This window comes from Lepidochelys olivacea (assembly GCF_965140295.1).
Source record: "Lepidochelys olivacea isolate rLepOli2 genome assembly, chromosome: 1".
NCBI classification, from domain to species: domain Eukaryota; kingdom Metazoa; phylum Chordata; order Testudines; family Cheloniidae; genus Lepidochelys; species Lepidochelys olivacea.
In genome coordinates this window covers 220,886,713-220,908,900 of record NC_140411.1, presented here as the reverse complement: position 1 = coordinate 220,908,900, position 22,188 = coordinate 220,886,713, and the positions used below count along the sequence as shown (strand labels likewise).

Sequence of the window (22,188 nt, the reverse complement as noted above, 5' to 3'; positions counted from 1 at the left end):
ATATAACTCTTCTCTTTGTATTTGTGCACTTCTGTTCTGGCACCTGGTTGTATAGTTTAGATGGAGCTATGAACAAAACAAGTAGAAAAGCTACCTGAGTTTTTCCAAACCTCAAAGTAATTTCAGTTTGGGTTTAGTTTGAGCCAGTTCTTATTGTATCCCGACTAGTATGTCAGTTGTTAGGACCAAATTCTCTGATCATTTTCTCTACTTTTACACCAGCGTAACTCCTTTAATGGAGTTACTCCTGAGTCTCATTGGTATGAGAGGAGACTCAGGCTCTAATCTTGTACATAATAAAGTTTTCTGTATAATACACAATCACTAATTTCGACTGCTGTGCTTGTGCAGCCTCCTGACCTAGAGTTTGAAGAGTAGGTTAGAAGCAAACTTCCCTGCCTACATTAGAGTTCTAAAAATTCTAGGACCTGATTCTTCTCTCAGTTATGTGTCAGTAGCATAACGTCAATGACTCAGCCTTCGGTGGAATAACTCTAATGTACGCTAGAGGAGAGTCAAGACCCTAAAATGTTTGATTGGTGTTATTACCTTGCTAATGCAGCTTATTTCAAGTAAAATAAAGCTCCACCTGTAAAATAACATACAATTCCATGTTCCTGTAACGTTATCTACAAGAACAAAGCTTGAGTTCAAATGTTTTCAATGCTTTTCAGGTTTCTAATAGGCCTTGTGAACGTTAGATATTGAATATAAAAGATTTTAGGATACTAGCCAGTTCTCTCTGTCTAACATATTCACCTGTAAAAAGAAAAGGAGGACTTGTGGCACCTTAGAGACTAACCAATTTATTTGAGCATGAGCTTTCGTGAGCTACAGCTCACTTCAAATAAATTGGTTAGTCTCTAAGGTGCCACAAGTACTCCTTTTCTTTTTGCGAATACAGACTAACACGGCTGTTACTCTGAAATATTCACCTGTGTTTCCTCTCTGCAGAGGCGTGACCCTGGCTATCTTGTACTGTAAAAGCGCGGACTTCCGTTCCTTCTGACATCCATCATTGCAAGTGGGTCATCTGGGTTGACCACATCATTTGGATTGATTCTCATGGGTTCTCTAGGCAGGTGAGCAAAGTGAGTCTGCAAAGTCTGAGGTCCTGTGTCAAAGGCCTCTCCCCGAGGGATCAAAATCTGGAGAGGATCAATGTCTGCATTTCTAGTGTGCCTGTGGGGTTCAGGTGTATTGAATCGGATCAGAGGGATTTCATTTCTCCTGGGCAAAAACTGGGAGTATGGCGGTGGATTCATACCAGGGAAGAAAGCTTGTTTAGCCCTGCCCAGGCTGACCAGAAAGTTGTACTTGGGAGATTGGTACACGTCGTATCCATTTTCTAGTGTTCTTTGTTTAAACATGCAGTCTTCTTGACTGAAGTAATGCTTGGGAAACAAAAATAGAACAATCATTAACAGACGGATTTAATTGTTAATAAGTGTCAATACAAAATGCAAAGGCGATGGGCCAGATCCTGCAACAATTGGTCATGGGAGTCGTCCCACTGGCTTGAACCGGCTGTTTTGTGTGAGAAAGGAGTACAGGATTGGACCTTTCAGTTTGGACAAGGGCCTTAGGGAGAGCTGTGCAAATAACTGATTGTCCAGTTTGATGGCTAAATTAAAAAGTCAGAGAAAATATGATATGGGGTCAACCCAAAACACATTTTTTTTTCAAGTTTTTCGGTGAACCGAAGAGTTTTTAAAAATTGTTTTTGTGTTTTTAACCTTTTTTAAAAAAAATAAAACCAGTAAAATTCAAAACGAACAGGGTGCTTCAAATTTAAACATGAAATTTAGAAACTGTCAAAATCAAACATTTTGATTTAAAAAAAAAAATCGCACCTCCCCCTCCAATAAACCCCCCCAAAAAACAATTTGACCTGAATTCATAAAACATTTGGGTCAATTGAATCTGCACCTTTTTATCCAAAACAAATAAATAAAAATATTGCGCCTAGCGCTATGCTTAAGGCCCTATCCTGCAAGATGTGGAGGGCCAGCTGTTAAGTTTTGGACAGCTCGCACTGGCTCTCGTGGGAGCTGACGTGCTTGGTGCCTTCTAGGATGTGCTCAGTGCATTGCAAGATCCGACCCTTATCTCTCACCAGTCTCTGATTGAGACTAGGTAACAACGTAGTTTTATTTGAATAAAGATCTTTGCTGAAACCTTCTCAGGAACTCTGAGATATAGGGGGGAAGTCAGATGAACGTTTTACGATCTTTATGAAGGCTCTCATGTCGGAGCCACTTCCCAGCCTTGACTGCAAACAGCAAATTCCGGCCGATCACTATTGACTTAATTCTGACCTTGCTTACTCCACTGTAACACCCGTGGCTTTTGTGGAGATCTCACTTGCACCGTGTAGTAGAGTGAAGCTCAGTATAACTGACTAAAAGGAACAAGGGCCAGGTCCTTAACTGCTGTATATCTGCAGAGCTCCATTGACTTGAGGTATGCAACTTTATACCAGGTTTCTGAGGAGCTGGCCCTATAATCATAAGAGACCTGCTCTGCATTTCACTTTAGTCTTAGTAAAGTTAGGAGCACTCACCGATCCAAAGATATTTCCTTTAACGTCCATACATAGGTAGCGCCCGCTCTTTACACCGGTTATCACCACATAGCCAGCATCCTCAGATTTGATCATTAGGGCACCTGTTTAGAAAAATGAAGGTGTCTTAAATGGGGCATAGGTGATCCTTTTAGTATTAATTTATCTGACAGTTTCTTTGCATCCACTTCTTGTGTTTGGAGTTTAACTACAGTTTTGCGAAGTATCCTCTTAATCTTTAAAAATTTAAGCCCAATACACAGAGCATTTTCCATAGTTTTGTTTTGGCTTTACCTTTGTAAATATTTCTTGAACCCTTTTTCTGAGCAAATTCCAAATTGGATTCCGGCTGTTTAGTATTTACCCTTAGTGGGAGATCCACTCTCTCTCTCTCTCTGGAGCATGCTCCACGCTTTTATGCCATGATAACAAGGAAAGTGTAGTGGCAATGAGATCCATTTGGCTGAATGCACACAACACAGCTGCAAAGGTAATTTGTACATCTTGCATTTCACCCCAGGGGAAATCATTATATCTTAATGATACTGCATCATCTTGAATATTTACTGTCACTTTCCATTCTGCTCACCTCCTTGCTACAGGTGAATTTTGTTATCAAAAGATTAACAAAGTGTGTAATCTTATTGGGGCTTATTCTCCACTTGGTCACACAGGTATTATGGCCATGTAACTAACTTAAGTTTATGGAATAATATCAATATAAAACTGGCATAACAGAGAGGAGATTCAGGCCCTTTTGTGTCTGCTTTAATCAACAAGTCCTAACTGAGTTAAAAACATACAATCATTCTGCTTCCTGGTTTGATCAAAACAGTCATAATTTATGCAACAGTACTTTTTATATAAACAGAAAACAAATTTTTCTCTTTCTTACCCATCCCCCCGACCCGCCCTGTCCATAGGAAGATTTTCATTCTTGATGAGTAGAATTGCAATGAGTTAATAATATGTTAAACAATCTTCAATATTCCTAGCAGATCAGAGTTTGTTTTGAAATGGGCAAAGCACTTTTAAAATAGCATTAAAGACACCTGAATAAAGTGCTTTGGTTTCTACAAGCTATGGTGTTAGGGTTAACCTTTCAACAACCAAAGAAGTGTACCTATATTGTGGAAGAAAAATGGATCTCCTTGTGCCAAATTGTGAACCTTTTAGTCCCACCAGACAGCATTGAACTCAATGAGCCAAACTCAAATGACTTAACTGCTCACCAATCACCATCTGACCATTTTCAGATTCCCATTATTTAATTTGCAGTTGCATGTGCAACTACCCATTTTATATGCAAAAGTGTGCTTTACACACACACACACACACACACACACACAGAGATTAGATGCCCACTTCTAAAACTTGTCTCTTGAGCAAATTTTCAGAGAAAGGAACCACAGATGCCCTTGCAAATGTGCAGTTAGGCAGGCAGTTGCATAGATGCAATTCTCCTTCTGTGTCCACCAAGGCAGGTTTTGTGGGCACAACCAGTTTGCATCCATTCACTCCTTGTGCTTTTCTTTGAAAAATACGGTCCTTAGAGGCATAAGTGGCTTCACTGAACATGCCACAGTCTGACTTAAATTTGGATTCCTCCAAAATAAGTTAAGGATATATCTTGGAGAGAAGACGCTGCTGATGGGTTTTGACTGCAGAGCGCTACAGGTACTAGGGCCGGTAGTACATTATTACTATTTAAATGATCCCATCGTTTACATTTTTTAAACAACTTTAACTTTTGTTAAACAAAGATTTTAACTGCATTTGATTTGTCACTTGGGGGCAATGCAACCCTTTCATTAATCCTTGCTATCATTGTCTGAATACACCTCCAGCCTATGGTCTTAATATTAGCTCAGTGTACTTTCAGTCTCCGGTTGCTAGTTATTGGTTTCCCCATTTAACCCGAGTTAGGTTTTTCCCATAGACCCCGTACAATAAAAAGTCTTGAGCTCTTTCCCCTGTTTGGGAGGGGGCTGCGTGACTAGTACACTACTTACTGTAAATGGATTGGTGAGGTGTGCCATCAACATAACCATCGGGGTTGATTTGCAGATGGAAGCTGTTCTTCTCAGTAAATGTGTACAGGTGCAACAGGCTATCTGTGTTTCCCCAGCTGGGATTCAGCAGTGGAGAGAAGTTGGGAAAGGCAACAATAGCCTTGAAGCTGCATAGCACAAACAGCATGAAGTCCAGGCGGCTGCACTGACAGGGCTGTGACATGGTGCTCCTTCCTTAGTGGCTGGTGCAGTTATCTGAAACTTGATACTTTCTCACTCCTCCTGTGTGTGTCTCTCTTTGCCGTCTCTGTGTATATTTGGAATATGAATCCTCAGATGGGTTCCCTACTTTTTGCAGCGGCTTATAAAGGACAGCTGAATGACATCACACAGGAAAAACTTGTCCACATCCTTGGTTTTGTCAAAGCAACATTTTTAGGAGTGTCGTGAGACCTCAAAGACCCAGGGAAAAGGAATGCACGTAGGATCTCTGGAGGGAATGTAAGGTTTCTAAAGACAGCTCTCAAAAACTAATCATGCCTTCAAATGTCATCGGCAAAACTCTGACATCTGAAAGCTTTCCACTCCCCTACCAATAAATAATAATAATAATAATAAAAAAAAACAGCCCATTGTACTGTACAGAAATTGTTTTGGGGAAAATCCATTAGATTTTAATTTGAAAATTTTGACTTTTTCCTCCAGATTTATTTTTCCTGAGTTTCTGAATTAGGGCCTGATCCTATAAAAGTGCAGAGTACCTCCCTAGAGGGGCTAAGGGCCTTCAACTTCCATTCAAGTCAAAGGAAGTCAAGGGCACTCTGCATTTCTGTAGGATCAGACCCATAATTTGTGTCCAATGCATTAAAAGCCTATTTTGCAAATGCATGATTTTCCTTTCATGTTGGTGTAACTCCATTAAAGTCGCACACTGATGTAACTGCACTAAGGGTGGAGGGGGGGTAGCAAATCAAGCCCGGTGATACTAGCTCTCCTTTTTATTTTTTCCTGTTTGAGTTCTTCATTTTGAGTCACTTAAATGATTTGCTTTCAAAGTGGTTAAGTAGCTGGACACTTTTTATAAAACTATTGGAGAGAATCTCTGGTAGTCCATTCCTGCTCAGTGCATCTAGGTAGCACTCACTTCACAGATTCTAGGTCTACTAACCAGAATAACCTTTGTGAATCTGAAATATTTAACCTGTGAGCATTTTGTAGTACTGTAAATATAGCAAGCATGTTCTAAAGGACATGTAAAGGATGCCGTCAATGTAAAACTTAGTATATGAAAAAAGAAATAAAAGTAGAGCTGTAAGAAATTTTTTGACTGAAATGTTTTTCAGTCAAAAATGCAGTCAGTGATGAACATATGGCAAATTCCTGTGATTATTTTGCCACATAGTTTCAAAACCAGACAATTTTAAAATTGAAATATTATTTTGACATTTTGAAGCAAAATGTTTCAATTTACTTGTTTGAAATGACTTTTCATTTCCAAATTCCTTTAATTTTTTGTTAATTTTTTAAAAAAATGTTTGAAATAAAACCAGAACGCTTGTTTTGTATAAATGGTCCATTCAACCCAAAATGACAATTGTGTTTGACTTTTGAAAATTACCAACAAACCTAAAAAATCCTTTATTCACCCAGCTCTGATTAAAAATAATTTCAGACATGACAAATGCTGCTCAGCTGTCTTGCCAGTTTTTGTGGTTTTAGTAAAAATTTCTTATTTAAAAAGAAACAGGACATTTTTCTGTTTTCTCTTGCTGTTTGAAAATCCCACACAAACAGGGTAGGAGAAACTGACTGTGAATCTCTGAAACTGGACTATGCAAACATTGCTTCCAAATACACAAAATAAACTGAAGAATTAATGAAAAATAGATTAATTTATTTCACTTATAGAAATCAGAGATTTTACTTTTAACAATAGTAGGCACAATATTTTCAGAAAAAAAAAACAGTATTAAATTGACAGTATACCTTTAAATGTGATGCACCAAATTCTTAATTTCCTTAAGGAAATCTGGAGTAGTGCCATCCAAGTAAGGAGATTAATCCTAGATTTATACCAGTGTAACTAACAATAAAATCTGACCTGTTGTTTTTCTGTTCAATAATTGTTTGAATTAGCACAACTGTGCCAAATTCTGCTCTGTTATACCTGTGTAAATCTAGACTGACATCACTGGATACACAGCTGTGTAAATGAGAGCAAAACGTGGCCTAAAGGACAAGAACCTAAATTGGTGTAAACCAGCAATGCTTCAGTGCCATCAGTGGAGCTGGACTGGTTTATACCACGTGAAGATCTAGCTCATAGAAGTTTATACTAGAAAGTGGTATGGTATAATGACGGTAAGGATTTATATTCTCTCTCTAACTACATTTTTAACTAAATCATTTTAATTTAAAGCTATATTAAAGGGATTTATCCATTTTTAGAGCTGTACAGTGAGAAAAAAAATCTCAACTCCCTTATTTCAGTCGGATATTCAGAACATAAAAATTATCGTACATGATCCAGCCCATGGTATATCTAGTCCAGACTGCTATTTGGGGGAGGATATAGCACCAGAAGCTTCAGAGGAAAATGCAAGAAACTCTGTAATAAGCAAATGTGGGATAGTCTATGCCCTGGAAAATTTTCTCCTAACCCGTACTAATTAGAGATTGACTCATATCCCAAAGCATGAAAATTTATAACCTTCATAAAACTTTTTTCAGTATCTACTACATATTCTTGGTATCCACCTAAACATCCACCTAAGTCTCTCTTGGTATATAAGCTTTAATTCAAATGAAACTTCGTTTTTTTAAGACACTCTGTCCATGCGCCATCTCAGTGAATATCACCAGATATCCCATTCTCTCGGTGCTTAACCCTTGCCATTTTAGAAAGGTTCCCATAGGGTCAGGTCTGTCCCTGATTTTGCTTAGCTGTGTTTGTTTAAGCTCCAAGGCTAAAGCAAATTTGTTTAAAGTCTCTTCTGTCATATTGTTTGTGTGGATTTTGCTTTTTAAAGCAAATTTTTTTGTTTTAAAAACTGGAGTGTAAGTTTGGAGTGCTTTTTTTAAAAAACAGTTTATTCTTTCTTTTGTTTCTTCCAGCATGAACCATTTGTTACTTTGTATGTTGGTAATTTACTTGCTTGTCCAACACGTTGAACTTTGGTACTTTAGGTTTCAGAGGGGTAGCCGTGTTAGTCTCTATCATCAGTTTCTATGACTATTTGAATGCTCTAGATAGTTTTGGTGTGTTTGACAGAGGTGAGAAAGAAAGAAAGAAATGAATCACCACAGTGTGTAGAGCTTGAGCTATAGAGTCTTGTAAAGGGAAAGGGATAGATGTTGATGGTTTTTTGGGAAGAAAAAAAAATTAACTGAGTTTGAGAACAAAAAATTTCAACAGCTTCTTAATTTCAGTATCATTGTTATATTTATCTGGATTAAGGTAGCATTTAGAGGCCCCAGCTGAGATCTAGGCCCTGTTGTGCTAGGCACTGTGCACAGACACAGTAAGGAACAGTCCCTTCCTTGAGGAGCATACAGTCTAAATAGACAAGAGAGAAAAAAGTATTATTATCACTGTTTTGCAGATGGAGAGCTAAGGCACAAAGAGATTAAATGACTTGCCCAAGGTCACCCAGGAAGTCTGTAACAAAGACTGGAATTGAACCAAGATCCTCTGAGACCCAGGCTAGTGTCTTAAGCACAGGGTCATGTTTCCTCTATTGTTTTGTGATTAGTCCAATAAGAGGGCTGTCCTAATATATTGCTAGTTAATTTAACTATTTACTAGAATAACAAAATTACAACTTTTAAAAAAAAATCTTTTTCCTATTTCCTTATCTTTTCTTTTTTCCCAGTTGTCATGTGAGTACCTAGAAGGCTCTGGTAGCTTTCAGTAAGAAGAGGGGTATTTAAGGTTGTGGTTCTCCTTTGATTCAATAGAAACAATTTTATAGGTTGGTTGGTTGGTTGTTTTTTGAAGTCTTTGTTCCTTTGCCTGACTTTCACTTCTATTTTTTCTTGGATTTAAACTGCTGGGTTAGTTAAGAGGGAAAAGAAAAACAGTAGCACAAAATATAGGCAAGAATTGAGGTTAGACTTGAATGGCTATTTCCTTGTTTCCTTCACCTACCTGATGGGGTAGAATGTACTAAAGTGCGGCTTTCCTTAAAAATCACCGTAATGTGGCATACAGGAGTTCCTGGCTATCCTATGATGCTAGGATGTACTTTTATCAAGGGTTGTCCTCCTTCGTTGTTTTGCTAAAGGCTGGGACCAACCTGGAAACTTCTCGTTGAGGCCCTCTTAGAATGACTCGAGGGCCTATGTCTATTTAATATCTCCTCTTCTTGAAGCCTCAAGGCGAAGTAACTTCTAATCCTTACAAATTATCTAAAATAGGCCAGTAGACAATGCTCCTTCTTGTACTTAACTTCAAGGGCCAGTAACTCCATTAAGTGATTGGTGGAGGCACCAAAATGAATACAGATGGTGTTCCTAGTAATAAAGAAAAGGAGGACTTGTGGCACCTTAGAGACTAATCAATTTATCTGAGCATAAGCTTTCATGAGCTACAGCTCACTTCATCGGATGCATCCAATGAAGTGAGCTGTAGCTCACAAAAGCTTATGCTCAAATAAATTTATTAGTCTCTAAGGTGCCACAAGTCCTCCTTTTCATTTTGCGAATACAGACTAACACGGCTATTACTCTGAAACCTAGTAATAAAGATGTCATCTACTCAAAGGTACTCAAGAGACTGGGATGTTTGAAGAAGATGCCTCTAACAGCAAGCTGGGGGTCCCCAAAAGAGAACCATGACGATACAGCTAGAGAAGAAAGGGATTCAAGAGAGGAATGACGGCTTTCAAATTCACAGACAGAAGGCGGCTGAAGAAAATGACACTGAGGGCAATATGATGTCTTCCCTTACTTTATAAAAAAAAACCCTACAACATTAGACCCAATTTAGTCCTGGAATAAACAGGCGGGACTTCCACTGAAGTATATAGGAGCTTTATCCACGTACATCAGGCTGAACTGGGCTGGCTGACTTTGTTGGTAGCAATGACAATTATATAAAGTTATATAAAAGCTACCCTGGGCTGCCACTCACTGCTGGCTGCGCTACCCTAGCTACACTACTAAGTTTAGCACGCTCGCTCGATGGCGCTCGCCCCCAGCTCCAAGTGTAGGCATGCCCTGAGTGGTCTGAGAAACGTCATTCTCATGGCGTTTACGAACTAGCAGGAGGCAGAGCCTGCTACTCTGGAGCCTGTTACTCTTCAATATTGCAGATGAAAGAGGCAAAGAATAAACATTCAAATATAAGGGGGAAAAACCCTTTATTAAAACTTTACTTACCCTACACATCTAAAATTTCCTACTCACTATTAGGCTCCTTGTTACAAAAGTACATTATGTAGAATTGTTAGGATGAAGAGACCCGTCAGCTCCACAAACTCCATTCTGCTGTTGGCAGATGAACACAGTTTTTATATCACCTTACCTTAGCCAGCTGCTCTATATCTCAATCACTTTCTAGGAGAAGAAACCCATCTTTATGTCCACTCTAACCTTTGTGTGCTTCCTCAAGTGGCACATGCAATGGAGCTTTCCTCTCTGAAAGATGACCACGTCTTCTCCTAGGTCCCTGAGTGACCTTTACTTTCATTGTGTGATCAGATCGCTGCCTCGCTTTCCCTTTCTCTGATATTTTCCATCCATGTTTGTGAGTCTTTGTATTTTTTCTTTAGCTTTTGCTAGTATTTGCAGCCATCTTAAGGTAGATCATCTGCAAAGTCATACTGTGCCATTTACTCCATCTTGTAACTCATTAATGAAGATCTTAAATAAGAATGGACCCAATACTGATCCTGGGCATCTTCCTCCTAAATAGGCACAAACCCCTAACAGTCTCTTGCCCATCATTTGCTGTCTTTCAGCCAAGTACCAGTACGTAGGGCAGGGCCGCTCCAAGCCGTTAAATTAAAATTTTCAAGTAAGATTTTGCAAGCAACAGTATTTTTCTTAGGTGTTTTTGAAGGGGGTGGAGTTGAGGGACAGAGTGGTCAGAGACGGGATTATTATTGTTCTTATGGCAGCCTGCTATTACTGCTGTATTGTTAAGGGCAGCTTTTTATTATTTAACATTCATGTTGTGATAGTGCCTAGAAGCCAACCAGGACAGTACCCTATTGTGCTAGGTGCTGTCCAAACTTTTAATTGTATGTTTATTACTGTAGAGTGTCTAAAGTTAATGTTTGATTACTACAAATGCCAATCAACAAATCAGTACTATAGTCCGATAGTGCTACATGAACATAAGGTTCTCTGAGTGTTCCCATTATAAGCCCCTGTTTTCAGTTTCTTATAACTTTGCCAAACTTTAACTGTTCAGACTGAAACTGCCCATGGCAGGTATCTGCCATGGGTTGAATTTTTATGGAAAGTTTCTGCACGATGAGAATGAATTAGGATTGTGTAGTGAAGAAGACTGTCTATGGGACTGCTTCTTTATTTGTTGCAGAAGCTGGAGGGTGCCTCGTGAATGAGACGGGATTGCAGGAAGAGAAAAGATGGCTGCATGGTTAAGTCAGTTGAATGCTACCCTGGAGAATTGTATTCTATCCTTGCTGTTGCCACAGAGTTCCTAAGTAATGCTGGGAAAGTCACTTAAACCAAACTTTTCACGGGAAGTCACTAGTTGTATGTTCCTCATTTTTTCAGTGTCCACTAATGAGACTCTGATATTTCATTTGCAAAAGTGCTGAGCACTTGCAACTGAAGTCAATGGGAGCTGTGCTTTGAACACAAGAAGAGCTATATAATGCTAACTATTCTGAAAACCAGAGCCTAGATATTTCAAATTGGACCCTCAAAATTGGTGAGCACTTTCTACCTTAATCTTTCTATGCCCCAATTCCCCAGCTGTAAAATGGGGATAACACCCACTTATCTCAGTGAAGATAGTTGTTTGTGAAACACTTAGATACTATAGTGATGAGCGCTGCAGAAAAGCCCACAAGGAAGTTAATAATTCTGTATTCTAAGCAAGGTTTAAAGAGTGTGCAGTAAATAAGGCCTATGGACACACACTGAGCAATGAGGAGAAAACAAAATATTGAATAGCTACTCAGTAAGTGAGCACCAGCATCCTGTGCACTAAATGAGGCAGGAGTCCTGGGGAGAAAACAATGTTGTCATGCAAAATTAAAGACTGTATCATAATGCGCATTCACAAGGGTGAATTTAGATTGAACAAACATCTTTCATCTGGCATTTTCTAACTTTTGAATGCTTGGATTTGCAATCTTAATGTTCTTTTAATGTAGATTTTTTGTAAGCAATAGATAGTTTTAAATTACTTTCTCACTTGTTACCTGCCAGAACCTCAGTTTGTGGTTTCTCCTTTACGTGCTTGCTGCCACCTCCAGTGTCAGCAGCTCCCTTCTATCATTGTTAGTAACTTCAATCAACTGTGTCAGGAGCAACCCTGAACTCAGGTCTTGGAAGATTAAAACGTCTCTTGTGCTTTTTTACAGACAACTATAAGAAGCTGCAATTTGTCCTGTCTGCCTTGGTCTGTGGACATAACAGATTGATTCAAGTGAGCACAAGAACATCTCTTTAGCATATATAATAGATCATCTTCCAGAAATCTGTCTGTAAGTAAAACTATACTTGCATATTCAGGAAATGTTGATTACCTTTGAAAGTTTAAAAGCACCTGTCCTGTTGTTGTTTAATGAGAAACAAAGGCCATAGTGCAAAGCAGCGTGTGGCACTCCCTGGGCAGTGTGGTGAGTGTGCTGAGCTATATCTGTAAAATGGGTGTAGCATGTGCTTTCCCAAGTGCTTTCCTCGCTGGGAGGCAGAGGGATGGAGCCATGGGCATTGCATCAGTGGCAGTGCGCATTACGTTTTTGCCTGTGCCCTTGTTTTCTGGGAACAGCATTATCTGCACCCCCTTGGCGGGGAAGGGGCACCCTCTTCACATATATGCTCTCAAGCTCATATATATAAGAAGTAGCCATAGTAGAGCCCATGCGCTGTTGCTGATTTGGGATCATCTCAGAAAAGCGTGTGTTTAAAAGTCCTTTTTAATAATCCCCACTGCACTGGGTGTCTTCCGAGAGTTCAGAGACTACAGCCTTTTTTTTTTTTTTTTTTAATTTTAAATCTTCCTCCCTCCCCCTCCTATAGAATGTTTATAATAGCTGCCTCTGGGGAGCTCATGTGTTAGATGGTGGAAATAGAAGGGTTAGGTGTTTCTGTAGCATTTATTCCAGGAATAATGACACGCCAGCTCAACACTGTTGTGTGCGCACATATACTCTCTTGCCACAGATTTTAGCCAAAGTGTTGTTAAACACATCCTGTACTGACCTTATTTGGATGACCCATCTTTGTCACACAGCCCACGACTAAAGCAAACATCCTGGCTAGGCTCCCCTACGTGAAGCAAATCAAGTAAGCACAGCCCACTAAGCTTAGGATGGCAGCATGTACCAGTAATTTCTGTGATGTGGGTGCCAAAGGCATTATCTTGAATCTTAGTTCCCCCCTTTTCCTTCGACCATGGACTTGTAACCACAGTGAAAGTCTTGGAATGCAATTTTTAGCTTCAAAAATTGTAAATCAGCAGGGTGAGCAAGGTCATATGGACAGTTCGCTTTGCTGGGAGAAGGCAGCTTGACACGTTTTGCCTGCACACTGCAGGATGTGTAGGCTTCCTGAGCATTATTCGTCTTTTCTTTTAATGTCAAGGGGTCAGCGGGAGCGGTTGAATGAACTTTCTGTTCTGCCTGGTTGTTTCTAAGGCAAAACTTTTCACCAGTGGTTTTAAAACCCATGCACTTTCACAATTCCACAAAAAAAGGACCACCACCAGCCATGTACTGGATGAGAGGGGAAATAGATAACAAATCAACCAGCCCTTACGGTAAATCCCTCAATCGCATATTTGTGACGCAGTGGTGTGTTGTGCTGACCAGTTGTCAGGAAGCGCCTTGGTCCTGCTCCTGCTGCAATCATTAACAAAACTCCTATGTGATTTCAGTGGGAGCTGGATCAGGTCCTAAAACAGTAATACCAAAGTGTTCAGACTAGACGGGGGTCGATATTTGGATGCCTAACTTTAAGTAGCCTGAATTTTCACACATGCTGAGCTATCTGCAGCTCCCATTGTCTTGAGACTCAGTATCTTATGGCAGTGAGTTTCATGGCTAAATGATATCTTGTTTTTTATTCCCCCCCCCTTTAAGTTTTAAACGTGTTGCTGTTTAATGTCATTGGGTGTCCTCTTGTTCTTGCTGAGAAGGTAAATGGTGTCATGACTGATCTTCTTTATCCCATTCACTATTTTTCTATAAATCTATTATGTCTCCTTTTAATTTTTCTCCTTTCTAAACTAAAACAGTTCCAATTAATTCAATTTCTCATACAGAAATCTCTCCATGTCACTAATAATTTTCATTGCACTTCTCTGGATTGCTCCTATTCCTGCTAAGATTCAGGTCTGGATGCCCCCTAGCTCATTGCTTCATTGCAGCCCTGATTTGTACTTAGAGTGACCGGATAGAAAGTGTGAAATATTGGGACGGGGTGAGGGATAATAGGCGCCTATATAAGAAAAAGCCCTGAATATTGGGACTGACCCTATAAAATTGGGACATCTGGTCATTCTATTTGTACTACAAAGAAATAGAAACATTAAAATGAAAGGCTATAAAGAAGTAGAGAATGAGGCCATCCATTGTCTCATTGTAGAACACGATTCATCCTTCTGCCTCCCAGATCTCCATTCTGTTCCTACATTCACTTATACTGCACCAGCAGCTTCAACTCTCTTGCTTGGTTGATGATTCCTAATGCCAGTCATTGAACTGAACTAGCTGAATAAATGGAAAGTAAGAAAATATTCCCTCTGCACTTGCAGAAGGGGCTACTGCTGTCAAAAGCTGGCTTATCACTTCAACAAAGTGCTCAGCTTGACTTCCACCAGTTCAGTGGTCATTCTCTAAAACTTGGCAGCAAACATACTGCTTAATAATTTTTGTTTTTAATTTAAGTGATTGTAACCCATTAAAAATTACCTTAACATGGTTGTCAATTTCAAACATAATTTTAAATAGTTTCATTTTTAAAAATAATCCTGTATTTAATACAAAAAAAAATCAGATTTTCTTTTTATTTTTTGAAAACATCAATTTTTATCCACTCTGACTGTAGGAGACAGAGGAATTTATAGGATACTTATAGGTATTTAGGGCTGTCAAGCGATTAAAAAAATTAGGCGGTATGTTTTTTCCATTTTACATAATTGCGGTATGTTTGCTGCCAAGTTTTAGAGAATGACCACTGAACTGGTGGAAGTCAAGCTGAGCACTTTGTTGAAGTGATAAGCCAGCTTTTGACAGCAGTAGCCCCTTCTGCAAGTGCAGAGGGAATATTTTCTTACTTTCCATTTATTCAGCTAGTTCAGTTCAATGACTGGCATTAGGAATCATCAACCGAGCAAGAGAGTTGAAGCTGTTGGTGCAGTATAAGTGAATGTAGGAACAGAATTGAAAAATACTATTTCTTTTGTTTTTTACAGTGCAAATATCAGTAATCAAAAATAAAGATAAAGTGAGCACTGTATTCTGTGTTGTAATTGAAATCAATATATTTGAAAATTAGAAAACATCCAAAAATATTTAAATAGTATTTTTCAATTCACCGAATACAAGTACTGTAGTGCAATCTCTTTATCATGAAAGTTGAACTTACAAATGTAGAATTATGTACAAAAATTAACTGCATCCAAAAATAAAACAAGACTGAATAGACTTGTAGGCTCTAAAGTATGACATTATTTCTTGTTCAGCCAATTGCTCAGACAAACAAGTTTGTTGACATGTGCAGGAGACAATGCTGCCCGCTTCTTGTTCACAATGTCACCTGAAAGTGAGAACAGGTGTTGGCATGACACTGTTGCAGCTGGCGTTGAAAGATATTTATGTGCCAGGTGCATTAAAGATTCATATGTCAACCACCATTCCAGAGGACATGCATCCATGCTGATGACGGGTTCTGCTCGATAACAATCCAAAGCAGTGCAGACCGATGCATGTTCATTTTCATCATCTAAGTCAGATGCCACCAGCAGAAGGTTGATTTTCTTTTTTGGTGGCTCAGGTACTGTAGTTTCTGCATCAGAGTGTTGCTCTTTTAAGACTTCTGAAAGCATGCTCTACACCCTGTCCCTCTCAGATTTTGGAAGGCACTTCAGATTCTTAAAGTTGGGTCGAGTGCTGTCGCTATCTTAAGAAATCTCACATTGGTACCTTCTTTGTATTTTGTCAGATCTGCAGTGAAAGTGTTCTTAAAATGAACAACATGCTCAGTCATCATCCGAGACTGCTACAACATGAAATATATGACAGAATGCAGGTAAAACACAGAGCAGGAGACATACAATTCTCCCCCAAGGAGTTCGGTCACAAATTTAAATAACACATTTTTTTTAACGAGCATCATCAGCATGGAAGCATGTCCTCTGGAATGGTGGCCGAAGCATGAAGGGACATACAAATGTTTGGCATATCTGGCATGTAAATACCTTGCAATGCCAGCTACAAAAGTCCCATGCAAAGGCCTGCTTTTACTTTATGGTGATATTGCAAATAAGAAGTGGGCAACATTATCTCCCATAAATGTAAATAAACTTGTTTGTTTTAGTGATTGGCTGAACAAGAAGTAGGACTGAGTGGACTTGTAGGCTCTAATGTTTTGCATTGTTTTGTTTTTGAGTGCAGTTATGTAACAAAAAAAAATCTACATTTGTAAATTGCACTTTCACGATAAAGAGATTGCACTACAGTACTTCTGAAGTGAATTGAAAAATACTATTTCTTTTATCATTTATAGTGCAAATATTTGAAATAAAAATTATATAAAGTGAGCACTGTACACTTTGTATTCTTTGTTGTAATTGAGATCAATATATTTGAAAATGTAGAAAAACAACCAAAAATATTCAATAAATTTCAATCGGTATTCTATTTTTTAATAGTGGGATTAAAACTGCAATTAATCGTGATTAATTTTTTGAGTTAATCTTGTGAGTTAATTGTGATTAATCGACAGCCCTAGGTTGTATTTTTGAGGCACCTAACAATCGTAAATAAGTGCTGATATGATGAGCTCCTTTAAAACATTGCCATTCTTCTTTTTACAATTAAGACATTTATAATATTCTCTATATCATATATAGGGAATGCCACAAGTACTGTAAATATCTTTCATAATGATAAAAATGTAAAATGGCAACTTTAAGGGTGCCTACTGTATAAGATACAGGTAATGTCACTTAATTTCTCTTACTGCATTTCAGAGCATGATCAAACCCCTAAAGCTTAGCCTCTCAGCTCTGCCAGTTCCTTTAATTTAATAGGTTCTCCTTCTCCTATACTGGCTAGTGCTCAGGCTTGGAAATAGCTGTATTTAGCCTGAGTGAGTTATTCAGGCTTAAAGGAAACTTTTGTTGTTTAATAGTTTTATCACCTTGTTTAATGTTTTACCAAGGCCAATGAACTGAATTCAGACTCCCAGATGGAACCATTAGTAAAGCAGCAGAGATGCTAGATTTTGGGAGAACTTTTTCTCATGCATTTCACCACCTGTGAAGAATGGAAATTGGCTTTATGATATTAGAAATATTTTGCTTTCTCAACTTTTATTATTCATTTCAGTAAAGATTGGCTTTTAGATATAGAATTTTTCACACCACTGCTTTTCTGCTCCTACACATCCTGCTATATGCTATACTGGCTCTGTTACACTGGACAGTGGCAGACTTCAGAACTGAAGTGAATTTAGAACTGAAGTGACAGAAGGAGTACGAGTTAGCATAGCAGGACCAAATGTTGGAAGAGAGAGGGTCAAGAGAGGTGCCCATTTTTATGGAACTGGGTCCAAGTCAACAAGGCACAGAACGGGCAAGGGATGGCAAATGAAAAGGAGAAAGTATGCATGGGATGTGATGGGGGAAGTGGTGTGGAGAAGATACTGTTGTGAATTAGGATCATTGTAGGGTGAAATAGGAAAGCAAAGGCTTCACACCTAGCTAGGAAAAGACTGGAAGGAGAAGCCAAGATAGGTGGATGGAGAAGGGTATGGAAGAGGTATCTAAGAGCTTTGCAAAAGAGAGAAAAGTAGGAATTAGACATTGCATTAAAGAGGGAGTCCCTGTAAAATATCTGAAGAGGCGTATGGTGGCAAATATGGAAATGGGACATGTTTCTACTGTTTCACAAAAGGCACTAATTTGTGCACATTAGGGGCCATAACTGGTCTGTATAACAAGAGGAATGGTATATATTTTAACTGGATAAACTTACTTAAAGGCAGTGGAAAAGAGCACTGTAGGTGTCAACATAAGGGGCTGAGGAGGAAGGACCAGCAAATCAAAGATTGAAAGAGCAAATCAGTCCGGGGATCCAGTTGGTTGAAGGAGCAGAAATATAGTAACTTTGTCCACTGAGTTACTTTTAGAAAGTGTTGAGGGAGCATGGCTGGTTTAGGCATGAGCAGGAAAGGAGAGGGAATGGCTTCTGTCCAGATCAAGATCTTAGCCATGGATTCATATTGGAGTCTGGCCAAAGCAATGAAAGGAGAGGCAGGAAGTCATCAACATGCACACGAAAGTCCCTATTGAGGATGGCCTCCCAATGGGAGACCATTTAGTGGTGGGAAGGATGAACTGCACTCAGTCAGGGGGTGATGAAACACCATAGAGAGCTTGAGATTGCAGAGGTGGAGAGTGAGATATTCAGATGAAGGGAAAATGTGAATTCAATCTTGGCTATGATTGTTAGTGACATCACCTCTTCAACCCAAACAAGGGGACTGATCAGGTCAGAGGTGCCCTGGGGAGGTAGCTTCCATAAGTGAGGGGAACATGGGAGAGTGCCAGGTGTCACTGAGGTAGGAGGTATCAGTGGCAGTGTCTGTGATAATGTCATGGGCAAAGTAGGATTTGCCACTGAGTAGATGATGAGTCATGCCAGTTTGACAGGAGCTGAATCTGATGGGAGGTGGGTGACTCAGAAGCCATGGAGATGAGATTGGAAAACTTCTGAAGGTGCAGGGAATCGACTCTGGTGGAAGACAGCAAGGAGGGGGAAAAGGGCGATGAGACTGAGTTTGAGATAGCAGCAGATATGGGGGTCAGACAAGAGATGGGGAGGTGGGAGAACTGGAGGATAAGACAGTAGTGGAAGGAACAAACAAGGGATAAAGGAGAATAGAATCCCATGTGAAGCAGGGTGGCATGAAGAGAATGAGGAATTGGGTGGGGAAGGGGAGTTGGAGCAATAGCTGAAGAGGAGGCTGAGGTGGGAAGAGGAAACAAAGGGAGAGGCAGAGTTGGAAGGGGTAACAGAAGTCTGGAGGGAGTGTGGAACGCTGCAGCAGGCAGCATGAAGAATTCAAAGGCTCTTCCAAAGAGAAGTAGACTTTGGGTCAAGAGAGGACACTGCTCATGGGGTCTGAGCCTTGGGTGGGTAAGGCCAGGTTCCTGGGACAGGAGGGAGCTGAGGGTCTGAGACTACAGGGGAAGGTGGCGGGACACTTCTGGAGCACAGTGGGAAGGAGGGAGGACAGAAATGAACAACCTGACAAAATTATAGGGAGTTCTCTCTCAACATGCAGTGGCAGTCAAAAAAAGTTAACAATGTTAGGAACCATTAGGAAAGGGATAAGTCAGAAAATATCATAATGCTACTATATAAGTCAATGAGTATACCCAACACACCTTGAATACAGCTTGCCATTCTGGTAACCCAATCTCAAAAAAGATCTATTGGAATGAAACAAGGTACAGAGAAGGGCAACAAAAATAATTAGGGGTAAGGATCAGCTTCCATATGAGGAGAGATTACAAAGACTGGAACTGTTCAGTTTGGAAGAGAGACATGTAAGCGGGGATCTGATAGAGGTTGATAAAATTGTGAATAGTGTGGAGAAGGTGTTATTTATCCCTTCACTTAACACAAAGACCAGGGATCACCCAATGAAATCAATAGGCAGCAGGTTTAAAACAAACATAAGGAAGTACTTCTTCACACAACGCACAGTCAGTCTGTGGAACTCATTGTCAGGGGATGTTGTGAAGGCCAAAAGTATAACTGGGTTCAAAAAAGAATTAGATAAATTCATGGAGGATAGATCCCTCAATGGCTACTAGCCAAGATGGTCAGGGACATAGCCCCATGCTCTGGGCATCCCTAAACCTCCAACTGCTAGAAACATCTGGCACGGGCCATTGTCAGAGGCAGGATACTGGGCTAGATGGACCATTGGTCTGACTCTGTATGGCTGTTATGTTAAAATAAATAGGCTAAAAAAGGAACTCTGCAAAACAACATACACTGAAGAAATGGAGAGAAGCTTGACAGACCTTTCACTCTGAGCTCTTTGTCTCCTGTCTGGCTAACAGAAAAAAGTTTCCCAAACAGTCTTCTCATTTCCCTCCATTGCTGCTTCTCACTGCTGTTCCTAATTTGGTTCATGTGAGACCCTTAGGGATAAATGCTGGGAGCACTTAATAAAAGACAGCTCCAAGATGAACCAGATCTCATGTTTCTTCATGACAAAGATGATAAAAGGACAAGAGAGACAATTTGCTGCACAAGAATGGAAGCGGTGAAGTTTTACCCAGACTCAAAGCAGTTCATTTTTCAGAAATTTCTTCTTTTGAGAGAGAACTATTTGGCTTAAGAGCTTTCCAGATACAAATATCCAAATCTAAAGAGCTGAGAGTTTTTTTCCCCTTTAACACAAAAGTTTGCTACTGAAGAGCATGACAGGAATGTACCTTCCATTCTTCGGCTTGCCCCTGAAAGAGAGGCAGCCTCAGCTAGGAGAAAGGACTAGCGTGACTCCCTTACATGGACACACCATCTGTCACTGGGTTAATTAGCTGTGACAACAAAACACCACCTAGAACGAACAGCACCACAGTATTGCCAACCAGTACCTGTGCCCTTTCAAGGAAAAACAAAACTCCTTGCTCTCCTTGAATCTCTAGTCAACCTGTATTTGCAATACAGGTATAATTGCCAGCAGCACCTGCCAGGGTTTCAGGCAAGATGGCTCTCAGCTGAGATGCATTAACATATTGGGCCTCAATTTCCATGGATTTCACTAGGAGCTGTGGGTGCTCAGCACCGCACAGAATCAGGTCCTTGGGCTGCAAAACGGCCTACTTTACCCATTCAAGTCTCATTACAAGCTACAGGCTTGCTCCTGTTCTCATTGAAGTGAATGGGAGTTTTTACCACTGACTCCAGCAGAAACAAGATTGAGTGCATGTAATGTCATTAAAGCTCTATCTGGGTGAAAACCCCTTGTTTCATCAGAAGGGTACCCCATCGCCATACATCTTTGCAGTTTAGAAAGGGAAGCACCTATTGTACATATCTACAACCCACTAAGGCTGCTTAAAGGCTGCAAAGGGCTGAGTATCTCTTGTGCGGGGTGGAGTACCCCTGTCTTTTGTTAAAGTCAATGGGAGTTGCGGGCACTCAGTAGTAACTTATAGCAAGGGTCTCAAACATGCGGCCAGTGGGGTTATTTCCTGGGGCCCACCAAGCTCCCCGTACCCCTGGAGTTATTTCCCGTGGCCTGCCAGGCTCCCCTCCCCCTCACCCCAGCGTGCCGCGTCCCCACTCCTCTGCCTACCTGCAGGTGTTTCCCGCCGCCAAACAGCTGTTTGGCAGCGCTTAGTGCTTTCCAGGGGGGAAGAGCGGGGAGCCGTGCGCTCAGGGGAGGAGGCAGAGAAGAGGTGGGGCAGGGGCGGGGATTTGGGGAAGGGGTTGGAAGAGGTGGGTATGGGGCGGGGCCTCATGGAAGGGGTGAAGTGGGGGGTGGGGCAGCAGGGTGGGGTCAGTGAGGGGGCCCTCAGGCCAATGTACTAGTCCTCATGTGGCCCTGGTGATTATTCCAGCTTGAGATCCCTGACTTACAGCATCGGCTCCTAAACGATTTACCAGTGCTGCACTGCAGAGGACAAAGCTGAGGGGTTGTAATGGAGACTTAAGTCCTCTGCTACAGTACAGCACCTCTTCGAAGCACTGGCTATTCATACAATGCATGAGCTTACAAGGGAATAATGATGAGCATTTCCAGGTAGGAACGGTCTCATGTTGCGTCTGGTATAACGCTGAGTGCATCTGGTGCTTAGCAAGTGATAAACAATAATTAAAAAATAGCTGCCCTGTAGGTGGAAGCATGAGCTGTAAAATCAAGAGGTCTTTACAAAGTTTTATTTTGAAACCTTTATTTGTTTGCAGTAAAAACCTTAGTCCATAATTAGCGTCACATATTAGCCCGCCAAGTTTCAGCCATGACATTTGGTCAAGTGATTGCTGGAAAGGGATGCTTGAAACTCTAGTCTCACAGCCTTGCCCCCTGGAATGCTATATGTTCCACCTGAGTCTGCGGATGAAGAATTTTCTGTATCTTTTCTGACAGGCCGATGACTCTTTAAAATGGACAGTTTAAGCTCCAAATTTGGCTTTAAAAAAACAAGGCCAAAAAGTATTCTTGTTA

The 22,188-nt window shown here is 40.4% G+C and overlaps 1 protein-coding gene across 1 annotated transcript; it reads right to left on the bottom strand.

Annotated features, from left to right (window-relative positions):
* Window positions 1-905: 905 nt before the first annotated feature.
* FGF23 (fibroblast growth factor 23) lies at window positions 906-4,798 on the bottom strand (the record flags this gene model as incomplete). The annotated part of the gene is made up of 3 exons (XM_084614023.1): window positions 906-1,394; window positions 2,564-2,667; window positions 4,576-4,798. The coding sequence occupies 3 exons, from the start codon at window positions 4,796-4,798 to the stop codon at window positions 969-971; spliced, it is 753 nt and encodes a 250-aa protein (XP_084470149.1). The 3' UTR covers window positions 906-968.
* Window positions 4,799-22,188: the final 17,390 nt, after the last annotated feature.